This window comes from Rhinopithecus roxellana, unplaced genomic scaffold (assembly GCF_007565055.1).
Source record: "Rhinopithecus roxellana isolate Shanxi Qingling unplaced genomic scaffold, ASM756505v1 contig2860, whole genome shotgun sequence".
In the NCBI taxonomy this organism is placed as follows: domain Eukaryota; kingdom Metazoa; phylum Chordata; class Mammalia; order Primates; family Cercopithecidae; genus Rhinopithecus; species Rhinopithecus roxellana.
In genome coordinates this window covers 72,424-89,864 of record NW_022142253.1, presented here as the reverse complement: position 1 = coordinate 89,864, position 17,441 = coordinate 72,424, and the positions used below count along the sequence as shown (strand labels likewise).

Genomic DNA, 17,441 nt, shown 5'->3' with positions numbered 1-17,441 from the left:
AGAGTACATAAAATAAAGCACTAAGCACATAGTTCAAACTCAATAAACTGCAGTTACTACTTGAAGCTGAGAGTTCAAGGCTTTGAGAAAATTCTTCCCATTCATGAATTCTCCAAGTAAGGCACATGTAACAGCACACTAAGGATGTTAGGTATCGTTCCCAAGTCACCTTACTTTTATAAACGAAAATTGGCAGAAAAAAAAAGAATACCTGTACATCTAGAATAAACTGCCGGATCATAGGATATATGTCCAAGAAAAATATATACACTAGTTCTCCAAAAGCTGTGTATAAGCAACGTTCACAGCAATATTATTTTCAATAGCTCTATACTTTTGCAAACCCACGTGTACATCAACACCAGAATGGATAAAGAAACCGTAAAGTATTCATACAACAGAATGTCATCTAGTAATGAGAAGGAATAAACTATTGCTATACTCAATGCCACAGATGTGGAATGAAAGAAGGCAGACACAAGAGTGCATACTATATGATTCCGTTTATGAAAATATCAAAACAATCAAAACTTCTCCATGGTAGGGTAGTTGGGATGGTGATCAGCTTTGGGAATGTGGTTAGTAACAAGGGGATGAAGGGGAAGATAGATTACTGCTAATACTCTATTTCTTGAACTAGCTGCTGATCAAATAAGTATATTCACTTTATGAAAATTCTTTAAGTTGTAAGATTACGATTTGTGCACTTTTCTATATACATTTTAATAGCTCAAAAAAGGGGAAAAAAAGATATGAGAAGTACTCTGAAAAAGTAACTAACCTCCAATGAACTGCATTATGTTGAATCTCTAATCATCATAAACAGCCTAAGGTTTAAAATTCCAGGAAAAAACACCAGCATTGAAATGTAAGAATATGGAGAAGAGAAACACAGAAACAATAACCATTACAAAAAGATGCTCAAATGTATCAAAAAGGGCAAATTCCAAAATCTACTATATTGAGAGACTGATAAAATTCAATAATACACTGTTTTTAGGGATATGGAAGCATCAGGCAGTCTCAAACACATAATGGAAATGTAAATTAGCTCCACATCTCTGAAAGGTGATTTGGCAAAATCAGTTTTTTAAAAATATGTTCTAAGTTTATGTCATATGCATAATTACCTATTAACATTTTTTAAAAGTGTACTGGGCACACTGCTTATAGAGTAGCCCTGCTCCACAAGGAGCAGTAAAAATAAATAAAGTAAAACTAAAAGTACAGCAAATATCATTACTTTCAAAGAACTAGACAGAATTTCTTAGTCCTCTGTCACACCCAAATAGCTACCACTGTTTTTTAGACAGGAATAACAACAATTATTCAATTCTTCCTTTCTCAAGGCAGAACCTAATGCCAGTCTTCCTTGTTCCTAAGCCTGCCTTTGCTTAAATTTTACATCTTTCCTGGAAGCAATTTTCAAATTACTGAATGACTTCTGTAACAGTATCTTCTATATACAGAAGTCACATGACATTTATCTGATCTGTTTAACACATTTACTAGATTTTGTTTCTAATTGAAAAGTAATGTATGTGCAACGAAGACAACTTGGAAAATGGAAAGAAATGCCAATTATGCTATTACCCAAAGAGAATCACTTATTTTGGTATGAATTCTTTTTACTTGTAAAAAAAAAAAAATCACAAGTGACTATATGCATACTAAAAAGAAAGGTATTCCATATAATGCTGTACTATCCTCCACATGCCAGGCGCGGTGGCTCACGCCTGTAATCCCAACACTTTGGGAGGCCAAGGTGGGTGGATCACCTGAGGTCAGGAGTTCAAGACCAGCCGGACCAATATGGTGAAACCCCGTATCTACTAAAAAATACAAAAATTAGCTAGGCATGGTGGAGGGCGCCTGAAGCCCCAGCTATGCAGGAGGCTGAGACAGGAGAATCACTTGAACCCGGGAAGTGGAGGTTTCAGTGAGCCAAGATGGAGCCATTGCACTCCAGCCTGGGAGACAGAATGAAACTCCGTCTCAAAAAAAAAACCAAAAAGAAAAAACATCCTCCACAATAATATTTCTCCTACATAATTATGTCTTCACATTTTTAACAGTAATACAGCACATGATCCAAAGTTAAAACAAGTTGATTCTCATTATTTGCAGTAGTTATGTTCTACAAAGTCACTAGGAACACTGAATTAGTAAATACTAAATCGTTTTTCCTAAGGGAAATAGAGTTGGGTTCCTGTGAGCCCTTGGTCACATTTTCATCAACTAATCAATACATAACTTGGTTTTGGGTGCATTTAATATTGTTCATTCATTAATATGAAACTCAAGACCAATAGCACTATAACTCACACTTGAATAAAGCTTATCTAACATCTATTTTCTTTTTTTTTTTTTGAGATAGAGTCTCGTTCTGTCGCCCAGGTTGGAATGCAGTGGCACAATATCGGCTCACTGAAACTTCCACCTCCCAGGTTCCAGCAATTCTTCTGCCTCAGCCTCCCGAGTAGCTGGGATTATAGGCACATGCCACCATGCCCAGCTAATTTTTTTGTATTTTTAGTAGAGACAGGGTTTCACTATGTTGGCCAGGCTGGTCTCGAACTCCTGACCTCATGATCTGCCTGCCTTGGCCTCCCAAAATACTAGGATTACGGGCGTGAGCCACCGCGTCCGGCCTAACAATCTGTTTTCTCTGTAAGACACATCACAGCTTTCTTCTACTCAGGAAACACTACAAAGCACTTCAGCAATAGGCCTAGGAACCATTTTAAGCAGCACCACCACCAACCAAAAGCCGTGGAACCAAACAGACTATGAAAAGGACACTTGTTTACAGTATCAGAAGAAGGCAGAGCTCTGTTCCACCTCACCTGGAAATGTGACTCAATTTGTGAACCAATGTGACACATGTCAGATGACTCAAATTTTTTGCTGCTCTGAACATGTCTACGAATGACCAAGTACTGATTTGGGGGTTATAAATTTTAGCAAGTAGGCAAATTCGCAAATATGGAACCAATGAATAATGAAAATGAACTGCACATAGAAGGGGTACACAATAAAAAGACTCCTTCTCATCCCTGTCACCTTCCCATAGCCACTGTTGTTAAGTTTCACCTTTATACTTCCAGAGATTTTTAAAATTCATATGCAAGTGAAAAACAAATATAAACTGTTTTCCCTCTCTCTTTTTTTTTTTTTTTTTTTTTTATTTTGAGATGGGAGCCTCACTGCATAGCCCAGGCTGGAGTACAGTGGTGTAATCTCGACTCATTGCAATCTCCGCCTCCTGGGTTCAAGTGATTCTCCTGCCTCAACCTCCTGAGTGCTGGGACAACGGGGTGTGCCACCACACCCGGCTAATTTTTGTAATTTTAGTAGAGATGGGGTTTCACTGTGTTGGCCAAGTGGCTTCAAACTCCTGACGTCAGGTCATCCAGCCACCTCAGCCTCCCAAAGTGCTGGGATTACAGGCATGAGCCACGGCACCAGGCTTCCCTCTCCTTTTTTTAACCCATCTTGCTTTTCACCTTAGGTTTTCCACTTGACAATATATCCTAATTATTTCCATATCAATAAATTAGTTTCCCCTTTAAAATTTTTTGTTAACAGCTACCCGGCACTCCACTGTATGAATGTAGCAAAACTTTATTTTAAAAGGACAGGTTATTTCCAGTATTTTACTATTACAAATTACTACAATAAGTAATTCTGCACACATCTTATTTTGCAGGTAAATACCTATGTGTAAAAAGTATAAGCACTTAGTTCTTTCAAGCCATATAGCCAATAAGCCTCTGTGCAGAAAAGAGGTAACACAGCAACTCTGAGACTAGTATCCTTAGAAATGCCTGCTTGCAAGGCTTGTTCTTGGCTAACATCTGGGAACTTGGCTTTTAGATGCTCCAAGCTAATTGGTAAGTGGGGGAGGGAGAAGGCTCAGTATATCTAGACTGTTTGTGCAAACGACATGGTTAATGCTGAACATCTGCCTTCCTTTTGGGAGTCTGGAATTCGGGTACATGTTTGGTAAAGGGTGCTTACTTGGCCAGCACCAATGAAAATCCTGGATGTTGAGTCTCTAATGGATATCCCTGCGCAGGAACACCACACATGCACTGCTGCATTTTCATGACTCGGAGAAGAGTGTGCTCTGTGTCACCCCTAAAGTGAGTGGGCATAAAAAAACAGGCACATGGATTCTTCCAGATTCCTCCAGTGTCTTTTTCTCTTATGATCTGACAGTGTGTCTTTACTCTATTGCTGTAATAAATCTTAACTCTGAATACATTCTAGAGAATCTCTAAAATGATGAGGTGCTCCTGGAGACACTGACATACCCTCCGTAGGAGTTGTGCCAATACACTCCACTAACAATGTTACAACAAGACTTTTCATGTTGTAACATAAAATATAAAAGCTGCAGAGTACTCCTTTATCAATTTGATATCTGCTGCTATTTGCAAGACAGGTAGCTTAGAATGTAGTTAAGAGACAAGAAATATGAAACCAGACTGGAGTAACTGACCCCAGGCATATGAACTGCATATTTAGTCTCATCCTAACAATTCAGTCCAAAGTCGTTAGATGGGGCTGAGGGAGACAGGCATTCAGATGGGAGGAGGGAAGGACATGGTGACCCAGAGCAGGGTATTGGAGTCTGACTGAGAATAGGAAGGTATCCACATGACCATGTGGAACTGGCATAGGGTGTTGGAACCCATGGAGAGTTAAGAGGACATGTGCATGAGAAGGTACCCTGACAAGTGTTGAGCCTGAGCAGGGTTAGCAATGTTTCTGTGCAGAAGAGATCCCAATGTAGGATAAAGAATACATACTCATGTAGGGTCAGTTTAGAATGGCATCAAAGACCAAGTAGGGTGAGGAAGGCAGGGTACTCCCAAGGGAACCTCGTACAGAGCTGGAATATGTGCGCAGGGTCAGGACAGCATCTCACATCAGAAAGCCGCTCAGCACAAAGTATCACAGCCCAAGGGTGTGAAAACAGTATCCATTGTAGGGATCGGGTTGGGGGTCGAAAGTAGGATGCTGGGGTCCAAGTAGGGTGAGAAAGAGGTCCCTACAGTGAAGGAAGCAGGGAGGCTTAGCACAGGGCACTAGAGTTGAAACATGGTGAAAAAGGTGTCCCTGTGGAGAAGCTTTGTGTGTCATGCCAGAGCCTGAGAGGAAGGAAAAGGCTGTAACATAGTATCGGTTTTTATACTAGGAGACTGATCAAATAAATAAAAGTATTATGAACAATGAAATCCAAGTTTCTCACTTCTGGAGAAGAGTCACAGGTATGGAAAAGAAGAAGCCTAGACTAAGTCCTGTGGTATTGATGAACTGGAAGCACCTATATGAACTCATAATTTTTAATACTAAGTATCTATTATTGAATACATAGGGCTGGGCATGGGGGCTCATGCCTGTAAACACAGCACTTTGGGAGGCTGAGGCGGGCGGATCACGAGGTCATTAGATGGAGACCATCCTGGCTAACATGGTGAAACCCCATCTCTACTAAAAGTACAAAAAATTAGCCGGGCGTGGTGGCAGGCACCTGTAATCCCAGCTACTCGGGAGGCTGAGACAGGAGAATGGTGTAAACCCGGCAAGTGGAGCTTGCAGTGAGCCGAGATTGCGTCACTGCACTCCAGCCTGGGCAACAGAGCGAGACTCCGTCTCAAAAAAACAAAACAAAACAAAACAAAAACAAAAAATAAAAAACAAAAAAAAGTTCTGATGTAAATGTCTGTTAAGTGTATACATTTATATATTCCTTAGCTCTGTCCACTGAGACAACCTGAAAGTGATGACACTCTAGGAGCAGCCCAAATCTTAACTTCTACATACCATTCTTCACTAAAAGAAACTAGGGCACCTTGGATAAATGGCTGAATCCAGGGCTGAAGTAGGAAAAGTACAGGATGAGCCTGGAAAATCTTGGCTAGGCCAAAAAGCAGAGATGCTCAAAGAATGATGGAAACATCAAAAGGACACAAAAATCAGCTTGAAAGGCTCCTACTGGCCAAATCTGGGTCAATCTGAGCATAAAAGTCAGTAATGATAGTAACAGAGTATGACACACTGGTTAAAATAGAAAACCACATATATCAGTCCATTTTTACACTGCTATAAAGAACTACCTGAGACTGGGTAATTTATTAAAAAAAAAAAGGTTTAACTAACTCACAGCTCTGCATGGCTGGGGAGGGTTCACGAAACTTAAAATTATGGCAGGAGGTGAAGTGGACGCAAGGCACAAACAAGGCTTACAAAGCAGCAGGAAAGTGCAAGTAAAGGGAGTCCTACACTTTTAAACCATCAGATCTCATGAGAGCTCACTCATCACAAGAATAGCATGGGGGAAACTACCTCCAAGATCCAATCACCTCCCATCAGGTCCCTCCCTTAACACATGGGGATTACAAGAGGTGAGATTCAGGTGGTGATACAGAGCCAAACCGTATCATCACAAGTTTGCATTAACTCACATAAATAACGGGGAAAAAGTTGAAGTCTGATGAGAAACGGGGTAAAGGGTCTAAAAGTACCTCTCCACAAAATATTTATGGGAGGCTGAGGCAGGTGGATCACTTGAGGCCAACAATTCGAGACAAGCCTGGCCAACACGGCAAAACCTCGTGTCTACTAAAAAATACAAAAAATTAGGCCGGGCGAGGTGGCTCACGCCTGTAATCCCAACACTTTGGGAGGCCAAGGTGGGCGGATCACAAGGTCAAGAAATTGAGACCATCCTGGCCAACACGGTGAAACCCCGCCTCTACTAAAAATACAAACATTAGCTGGATGTGGTGGCGCACACCTGTAGTCCCAGCTACTTGGGAGGCTGAGGAAGGAGAATCGCTTGAACCTGGGAAGCAGAGGTTGCAGTGAGCTGAGACCGTGCCACTGCACTCCAGCCTGGCAACAGAGCAAGACTCCGTTTCAAAACAAAACAAAACAAAACAAAAAAACCCAAAAATACAAAAAATTAGATGGGTGTGGTGATGCAGGCCCGCTATCCCAGCTACTCGAGAGGCTGAGGCACAAGAATCACGTGAACTCAGGAGGCAGAGGTCGCAGTGAGCTGAGATCACACCACTGCACTCCAGCCTGGGCAACAATGTAAGACTCTGTCTCAAAATAAATATATATATATAATTTGTGATAGTCCTGCTAAAGATACATAACCTTAATTTAATAATGAGGGGGAATACAAACAAACCCAAACTGAAGAACATTCTTAAAAACAATTTCCCGGCCGGGCACGGTGGCTCAAGCCTGTAATCCCAGCACTTTGGGAGGCCGAGGCGGGCAGATCACAAGGTCAGGAGATCGAGACCATCCTGGCTAACACGGTGAAACCCCGTCTCTACTAAAAAGCACAAAAACTAGCCGGGCGAGGTGGTGGGCGCCTGTAGTCCCAGCTACTCGGGAGGCTGAGGCAGGAGAATGGCGTGAACCCGGGAGGCGGAGCTTGCAGTGAGCTGAGATCCGGCCACTGCACTCCAGCTTGGGCGACAGAGCGAGACTCCGTCTCAAAAAAAAAAAAAAAAAACAATTTCCCTTTAGCTACCGTAAGTGTTAAGGCCAATGAAACGCCAAAGCAGGACTGAGCGACTGCTCTCAACAGAAGGAGACAAAAAGAGTCACGACAACTATGTACAACACTTGAATGTGGACTTGCTTTTTTTTTTTTTTGAGATGGAGTCTCGCCCTGTCACCCAGGCTGGAGTGGAGTGGTGCAATCTCGGCTCAACGCAACCTCTGCCTCCCGGGTTCAAGCGATTCTCCTGTCTCAGCCTCCTGAGTAGCTGGGATTACAGGCGCCGGCCACCACACACAGCTAATTTTTGTATTTTTAGTAGAGCTGGGCTTTCACCATGTTGGTCAGGCTGGTCTCGAACTCCTGATCTCATGATTCGCCCGCCTCAGACTACCAAAGTGCTGGGATTACAGGCATCAGCCACTGCACCCAGCCTGGACTTGCTCTTTCTAAATTAAAAGATATGATTGTGAAAACTGGCAAACTTTGAGTGAGATCAAAGGATTAAATGGCGGTAATATTTCAATGTTAATCTTTTTTAAAAAATTGTTGGGGTTGGCTGGGTGCAGTGACTCATGCCTGCAATACCAGAACTACGGGAGGCCGAGGTCAAGTGGATCACCAGAGATCAGGAGTTTGAGACCAGCCTGACCAAAATGGCAACACCGCATCTCTACTAAAAATACAGAATTAGCCAGGCATGGTGGTGCATGCCTGTAATCCCAGCTACTTGGGAGGCTGAGGCAGAAGAATTGCTTTAACTAGGGAGGCTGAGGTTGCACTGAGCCAAGATCATACTATTGCACTCCAGCCTGGGCAACAAGAGCAAAACTCCGTCTCAAAAAAAAAAAAAAAAAAGGCCGGGCGCGGTGGCTCAAGCCTGTAATCCCAGCACTTTGGGAGGCCGAGATGGGCGGATCACGAGGTCAGGAGATCAAGACCATCCTGGCTAACGTGGTGAAACCCCGTCTCTACTAAAAAACACAAAAAACTAGCCGGGCGAGGTGGTGGGCGCCTGTAGTTCCAGCTACTCGGGAGGCTGAGGCAGGAGAATGGCGTAAACCCAGGAGGCGGAGCTTGCAGTGAGCTGAGATCTGGCCACTGCACCCCAGCCTGGGCAACAGAGCCAGACTCCGTCTCAAAAAAAAAAAAAAAATTGGGAGTCAGCTGGGCACGGTGGCTCATGCTTACAATCCCAGAACTTTGGGAGGCTGAAGTGGGTACCTGACCTGAAGTCAGGAGTTCGAGCCCAGCCTGGCCAACATGGTAAAACCTCATCTCTACTAAAAATACAAAAATTAACCAGCCATGGTGGCAGGCGCCTGTAATCCCAGCTACTCAGGAGGCCGAGGCAGAAGAATCGCTTGAACCTGGGAGGCGGAGGGTGCAGTGAGCGGAGATCAGGCCATTGCACTCCAACCTGGGCTGCAAGAGTGAAACTCCACCTCAAAAAAAAAAAAAAAAAAGACGTGGGAGTCTTGCTCTGTTGCTCAGGCTGGAGTGCAATGGTGCAGCCCTCACTGCAGCCTTGAACTCTCGGGCTCAAGTGATCCTCCCACCTCAGCCTCCCGAAAAGGTGGGACTACAAGCACTAGCCAACATGCTCAGCCTAGTTTTCTAATTTTGATAGCTGTATTATGATTATGTAGGAGAATGTACTACTTGCTTGTAGGAAACACTAATCAAGTATTTGGAGATAATAGGGAATGTCAGTAATTTACTCCTATACAGCTTTAAACATTTTTATACTATATTGACCACTTTCCTCTAAGTATGTAATTTTTTAAAAATAAAAAGAAATTGCCGGGTGCGGTGGCTCAAGCCTGTAATCCCAGCACTTTGGGAGGCCGAGACGGGCGGATCACGAGGTCAGGAGATCGAGACCATCCTGGCTAACACGGTGAAACCCCGTCTCTACTAAAAACTACAAAAATCTAGCCGGGCGAGGGGGCGGCGCCTGTAGTCCCAGCTACCCGGGAGGCTGAGGCAGGAGAATGGCATGAACCCGGGAGGCGGAGCTTGCAGTGAGCTGAGATCCGGCCACAGCACTCCAGCCTGGGTGACAGAGCGAGACTCCGTCTCAAAAATAAAATAAAATAAAATAAAATAAAATAAAATAAAATAAAATAATAATAAAAATAAAAAGAAATTTACAGATACTCTCCAAATATGCATATGTATTTTTAAAGCTTAGATAGTACCAAACTGTCCTCCAGAAAATTTATATCAATTTATGCTTATATCATTTAGACATTAAGTGAACATTAGTAATGATGGGAATTTCACTGGATCATTAAGAAGAAATAAAAATTGGCTAGACACGATGGCTCATATCTGTAATTCCAGGACTTTGGGAGGCAGAGGCGTAAGGATAGCTTGAGCCCAGGAGTTTGAGACCAGACTGGGCAACATAGCGAAATCCTGTATCAACAAAATATATAAAATTCCTAAGTTTTTTATATATATACACACACGTGTATATATGTATATACACACACACATATGTATGCATACATATACATATATATACAGATACACACGTGTATATATACACACACGTGTATATATACACGTATATACGCACATATACACACATATATACATATATTCATATACACATACACATATATTCACGTGTATATATAAATGTGTATATGTGCATATATACGTGTGTGTGTATATGTATACATATGTATTTTTTGAGATGGAATGTTGCTCTGTCACCAGGCTGGAGTGCAGTGGTGCAATCTTGGCTCACTGGAACCTCCAACTCCCTGGTTCAAGTGATTCTCCTGCGTCAGCCTCCAAGTAGCTGGAATTACAGACACACGCTACCACACCCAGCTAAATTTTGTATTTCTAGTAGAGATGGGGTTTCACCGTGTTGGCTAGGATAGTCTCCATTTCCTGACCTCGTGATCTGCCCACCTTGGCCTCCCAAAGTGCTAGAATTACAGACATGAGCCATCGCACCCAGCCTTAATATGTTTTTTAGAAGTCACTTTTGTCCCTATATTTTTTATTGGCCCACCAGGTCCCCAGACTACTTATTAATGGAAATCAAAAACTTACATCAATCTCCATGTGCCGAAACCTGCACACCTGTCGAAAACAGCGCCCTTCTTGCCATAATGTGCAAACAGTTTCATTTCCTAGTGCAGCTTCACAGTGACGGAATGGGCAGCTGTCGCCCTGTAAACAAACAGAGAACACAGAAAAAAACTGTAGCACTGAAATACACCCTAGGTAAAATATCCATAACAACAGCTCCTGGAATTTAGATAAGCACAAATGAGTAAGAAAGGATAGTAAGGTAGAAAACAATGGAGATGGAATGACAGGAACAAACTGAGAGCAACAAATTTATTATTTCCTATAACCTATTTCTTGACAGTACCCTTCATTTGATCTGGCATGAGTGACACAAGCTGAGACAAAGGGTTGAAAAAGACAAGTAGGAGTGTTAGATACTCTTTAAAAATGTATTTTACAGTTCATCTTCAAAACTGACATACTGACTTGTGTAACTCTAGCTTGTGATGTAAATCAGAAAGTAAACAGAATTTAAATATAATTAACAGCTACTCAGGAGGCTGAGGCAGGAGAATGGCGTGAACCCGGGAGGTGGAGCTTGCAGTGACCGAGATCGCGCCACTGCACTCCAGCCTGGGCGACAGAGCGAGACTCCGTCTCAAAAAAAAACAAATCAAGATGACTGAAGAACAAATTTTTGTAATATATACATTTATAGAATTAGTCATAAAATCACAGAAAGCAGTAGGCATATGTAAATAGAGCTGCAAAAGAATCAAGCAGAAAAACAGAAGTTTTGACAAAGATAAAGCCATTCTAAATATGCTTTTGCATATTCAGAATGATGGCTCTATATTCTCAGTACTCAGCAGGAAATCTGGGAGAAGAAAGAAGTCACATTCAACCCATGACAGTTTCTGCAAGTACAACACAATTCACTCACTCATTTAATATGAAGTATATAAAATCAAAGTTAGTAAGGCATAGGTCAAAGTGACCCCATTTCCAAAGCCACCCTGAACAGATTAATTGTGAACACTGAATGATGACTACATGCCACATGCCTTTTCACTTTTGTAGAAGATGGGAATTAGTTAGATATAAAATGAAGAGAAAAAAAATGAATTATTCTAAATACATTATCCTTTAAAAAACTGACAGCCAATAATAAACAGCTAGGCAAAAAATATATATATACTAAAAACAACTTAAAATGTTGGGAAAATCTTATCCAATTCTATTAAGCAATGGTAGAAAGAACTGATTTAAAGATGTCAATTCTTACTTTGGTACATGTAGAATAGAAAAAAAAATAGCAGTCTTCTCCTTGATTAGGCATGCTGGGTAGATTCTTAGATCAGAAGTGGCTTCCTGAAATAAGCCACTGCTTCCTCAAAGCAAGGACCAGGCTCCAAGTCCTCGTGAAATGAGTTTAATCTTCCAAATGACAACTCAATCACAGAAACTGTCTTTAAACTGTAAACCTAAAATGAGGAGACAATGAATTAAAATATTTCAGGTAAATTCTTCCTCCTTCAAATCACCGTGGCTAATGAGATCATATTGCTAGAATCAAATTTTATTAATACAAACTTGCTTATACAGAGCCTTGTAAACACACTGATTGTGAATACTATACATTCTCATCTGCAATGTAAAATTTTGGCTAGAAAGGCCATGCCTTTCTTTTATATTCTCTATGACGCTTATTACACGATTACAGCATTGTAAATAAGCATTGTTAACTAAAGATCTACATTTTATTTTTAATTCTTTTTAGAGACAGTGTCTCACTCTGTTGCCCAGGTTGGAGTGCAATGATGTGATCACAGCTCACTGTAACACTGAACTCCTGGGCTCAAGGGATTCTCCCACCTCAGCCTCCCCCAAGTATCTAGGACTATAGGCCCATGCCACTACGCCCACCTAATTTTTAAAAAAAATTTTTTTGTAAAGACAGGATCTTGCTATGTTGTTCAGTCTGGTCTTGAACTCCTGCCTCAAGCAATCCTCCTCCCTTGGCCTCCCAAAATGCTGGGAATACATGTGTGAGCCATCCCGCCCAGCCTGATCTACATTATACACATATGTATATATATTTTTGCCTACTAACTTGAAAGTCTCAAAACACTACATACATTTTAGATTATTAATGGGACTTAGGTTACTAACACAAGATACTTGCTAACAAAATATATTAAAGTAGAATGTTTCATCTAAATGAAAAAGTTCAAATATTTTCACAAGCATTTTTATTTCAAAAGTATATAATCATAACTAGGTGAGAAAATCCTGTTTAGCTAGAATAACTGATGAAACAATTACTTCTGAAAACATTTACAGATCTAGCTTACATTAATGAAGATGACTAGAGCTGTACACCAATTACAAACAAGAAGCAAAAGAAGTCTTCGGGGCTTTCCATAATAGTGAGCCCACAAAACAACAAATATTTTCTCCCCTAGTCCATGGCATACCCTGATCTCCACACTAAAACGTCCAAGCAAGCTTCTACAAAAGCATATAACAAGAGCACATATGAGAATATGGAAGGTGTTTCCACAAACTTATATACACCATAAGATCAGGTTTCAGAAACAGTGATCTACAACTTCAAATCAATTAAGTCAAATTCAATCACATCTCCCACTAATAATTCTTAATGCAAGAATGGTATGCCATGATGAAAAGTCGCCTTGATGTTAACAACCTGGATTAGGAGTAACAGTCTCACACTAACACGTACCCAAATGTTTAAAGTTTACATACCCTTCGACAAACAATTCCATTTCTAGAATTTATTATAAGGTAGAAGTATTAAAGGTAACAATGCACAAGAAATGTTATCACAATCTTCTTTTAATAATGAAATAGGCCAGGTGCAGTGGCTCATGCCTATAATCCCAGTACTCTGGGAGGCCGAGGTGGGCAGATCACTTGAGTCCGGAGTTTGAGACCAGCCTGGACAACAGGATAAAACCCCACCTCCTAAAAAGCAGAAAAAAATTTAGCTGGCTGTGGTGACGCACACCTGTGATCCCAGTTACCTGGGGGAGCTGAGGCACAAGAATCACTTGAACCCAGGAGGCAGAGGTTGCAGTGAGCCAAGATTGCACCATTGCACTCCAGCTTGGGCAACAGAGCGAGACACTGTCTCAAAAAAGAAAAAAGGAAAGGAAAAAAATAATGAAATAATATCTAGAAACCTAACTGTTCAAAAACTGGAGACTATTTTTAAAAAGTTATGATATATGGCCAGGCACGGTGGCTCATGCCTGTAATCCCAGCACTTTGGGAGCTAGAAGTTGGTGGATCACTTGAGGTGAGGAGTTTGAGAACAGCCTGGGCAACATGGCGAAACCCCATCTCTACTAAAAATACAAAAATTAGCCAGGTGTGGTGGCACACACCTGTAGTCCCAGCTACTCAGAAGCCTGAGGCAGGGAAACTTCTTGAACCCGGGAGGTGGAGGTTGCAGTGCACTCCAGCCTGGGCAACAGAGTGAGACTCCATTTCAAAAATAAATAATAAAAAAAAAATTACGGTATATTCACATAATGTGACAATATACAGCCATTAGAGTTTCATACCAGAAAGTAAATGCTGCCGTAAAAAAACAAAAAAATCTAAAAATATGGAAGTAGTTTTGTTATTGGGTCATGGGTGGAGGCTGGAAGACTTTTGAGGTGCTTGATAGAAAAGGCCGAGAAGAAACTGCTGCTAAAGCATATGAGCATTAAAGGCGCTTAAGGTACTTATGGTGAGGTTTCAGTCAGAAATGAGGATCGTGTTATTGGAAAGTGGAGGACAGGTTATCTTTTTTTTTTTTTTTTTTTTTTAGTTGGAGTCTTACTCTGTCACCCAGGCTGGAGTGCAATGGCGCCATCTTGGCTCACCGCAACCTCCGCCTCCCAGGTTCAAGCAATTCTTCTGCCTCAGTCTCCCAAGTAGCTGGAATTACAGGCTTGCACCACCACATATGGCTAATTTTTGTATTTTCAGTAGAGACAGGGTTTCACCATGTTGGCCAGGCTGGTCTCAAACTTCTGACTTCAGGTGATCCACTCACCTCGGCCTCCCAAAGTGCTGGGATTACAGGTGTGAACCACTGTGCCCAGCAGGAAAGATTATTCTTGTTATAAAGTGACAGAAAACTTAGAATTGTGTTCTGTTGCACAGAAGGCAGAACTTAGAAGCAATGAACTTGGGTTTTAGCTGAGGAGATTTCTAAGCAAAGTGTGGAAGGAACAGCCTGGGCTTTTCCTGCTGCTTATAGTGAAATGCAAGGAGAGAAATATATTGAGGCAAGAACTATCAAGCAAAAAGGAATAAAGAATCTGAACTTGAAAATTTAGAAAATTCTCTCTATCCATATTGAAAAAAAAAAACAAGAATGTATGCTCTGTAGAGAAAAGGGTATGGGTGGGCAGCAGTTTGTTGGAGATTAGGTGTGTGACTAGATTCAGGCAACCATCTTAGCAAAAAATGTTGCCAGCTCAAAACGAAAGACAGACATGTACAGAGGGGACGTGATGAGAAGATACACAAGAAGATGACCATGTGGCTGGAGTGATGCATCTACAAACCAAGGAATGCCAAGGATTGCCAACAAACACCAGAAGCCAGAAGGGGTAAGGAAGGATCATTCCTCTACAGACTTCAGAGGGAGAATGGCCCTGCTGAAATCGTTTTGGACATCTCACCTTCAGAATTGTGAGACAACAAACTTCTGTAGCTACCCAGTTTGTGATACTTTGTTATGGAAGTCCTAGGAACTAATACAGATTACAAGCATAGTCAAATGACCTTTGACAAAGGAGCAAAGGATACTCTTTCCAACATGTTACTGGAACAAATGGATACCCACATATAAAAAAATAATTCTAGACACAGACTTTACACTTTTCACAAAAATAAAATGGATAACAACTTAAATACAAAAGAAAACCAATAAACTGGATTTCAATAAAAACCATTAAAATTTAGCCGGGCATGGTGGCGAATGCCTGTAATCCCAGCTACTAGGGAGGCCGAGGCAAGAGAATCACCTAAATACGGGAGGCGGAGGTTGCAGTGAGCCGAGATCACGCCACTGCACTCCAGCCTGGGCAACAAGAGCGAAACTCCATCTGAAAAAAAAAAAAAAAAAAAAAACCATTAAATTGGAGTTCATTAAAATTAAAAAAGGTCTGCTCTGTTAAAGGTCTGTTAAGAAGCTTTAAGAAAGAAAGAATGAAAAAGTCACAGGCTGGGAGAAAATATTTGCAAAACATAAGTGATAAGGTCTGATATACAAAATACATAACCCTTGAAACTCGAAAATAAGAAAACAACCCCCCAATTCAAAAAGGCAAAAGATCTGAACAGGTACCTCACCAAAGAAGGTATACAGATGGAAAATAAGCATTTGAAACCTTGCCCAACATCATACATCATTAGGGATTGCAAATTCCTTTTCCAATGGCTAAAATCCATTCAGGCACAGTGGCTCACACCTGTAATCCCAGCACTTTGGGAGGCTGAGGCAGGTGAGTCATCTAAGGTCAGGAGTTCAAGATGGCCTTGGCAAACTGGTGAGACCCTGTCTCTACTAAAAATACAAAAATTAGCTGGCCGTGGTAGCATACACCTGTAATTCCAGCTACTCAGGAGGCAGAGACAGGAGAATCATTTGAACCTGGGAGGCAGAGGCTGCAGTGAGCCAAGATTGTGCCACTATACTCCAGCCTGGGCAACAGAGTAAGACTCCGTCTCAAAAAATAATAATAATAAAAAATAAAAATGGCTAAAATCCAAAATACTGAAAGCACTAAATGCTGGTGAGGATGGGAAGCAACAAGACAGAAGTCTGAAAAATCACAAAACATGGAATAGTATGCAGCCAATGAAAAGGAACAAAATCATGTCCTTTGCAGGGACATGAATGGAGCCAGAGGCTATTATCCTTAGCAAACTAATGCAGAAACAAGAAACCAAATACAGCATGTTCTCACTTATAAGTGGGAGCTAAATGCTGAGAACACATGGACATAGAGGGGAACAACAAATGCTGGAGCCTATCAGAAGGTAGATGGCAGGAGGAGGAAGAGGACCAGGAAAAATAACTAATGGATACTAGGCTTAATACCTGGGTGATGAAACAATCTGTACAACAAACCCCCACGACATACAATTACCTGTGTAACAAACCTGCGCATCCTGCACATGCACCCCTGAATTTAAAATAAAAGTTAAGGCCCAGTGTGGTGGCTCACACTTGTAATCCCAACACCTTGGGAGGCCAAGGTGGGTGGATCACTTGAGGTCAGTAGTTCAAGCCCAGCCTGGCCAACATGGTGAAACCTCGTCTCTACCAAAAAATACAAAAATTAGCCAGGCATGGTGGCACACATCTGTATTCCCAGCAACTCAGGAGGCTGAGGTGGGAGAATCACTTGAACGCAGGCGATGGAGGTTGCAATGAACCAAGAACACACCACTGCACTCCAGCCTGGGTGACAGTGAATGAGACCTGTCCAAAAAAAAAAAAAAAAAAAAGGCTATCTGAATAATTTTCAGATGTATATGCAACAAAGGAAAAAGTTTAATAATAATAAAAAGTCATTTGAGGTCAGGAGTTCAAGACCAGCCCGGCCAACATGGCGAAACCCCATCTCTACTGAAAATGCAAAAAATTAGCCAGGCGTGGTAGCCCACACCTGTAGTCCCAGCTACTCGGGAGGCTGAGGCACAAGAACTGTTTGAACCCAGGGGGCAGAGGTTGCAGTGACCCACCATCTTGCCACTGCACTCCAGACTAGACAACAGAGCAAGATTCTGTCTCCAAAAAAAAAAAAAAAAGTTATGAAGGGGAATAAAAGGCTTAGAGGTCAATTTCACT

At 41.6% G+C, this 17,441-nt stretch overlaps 1 protein-coding gene across 34 annotated transcripts in view; it reads right to left on the bottom strand.

Annotated features, from left to right (window-relative positions):
• ZC3H11A (zinc finger CCCH-type containing 11A) overlaps nt 1-17,441 on the bottom strand; it is a 59,651-nt gene that overhangs the window by 26,493 nt on the left and 15,717 nt on the right. For all 34 annotated transcript variants that reach the window (XM_010381360.2, XM_010381363.2, XM_010381374.2 and 31 more), the window contains 2 exons: nt 11,847-12,045; nt 10,601-10,720 (listed from right to left, as the gene is read on the bottom strand). In XM_010381360.2, the coding sequence (XP_010379662.1) occupies nt 10,601-10,720; nt 11,847-11,900 (174 nt within the window). In that variant the 5' untranslated portion in view covers nt 11,901-12,045. The remainder of the gene's footprint in view (nt 1-10,600; nt 10,721-11,846; nt 12,046-17,441) is intronic.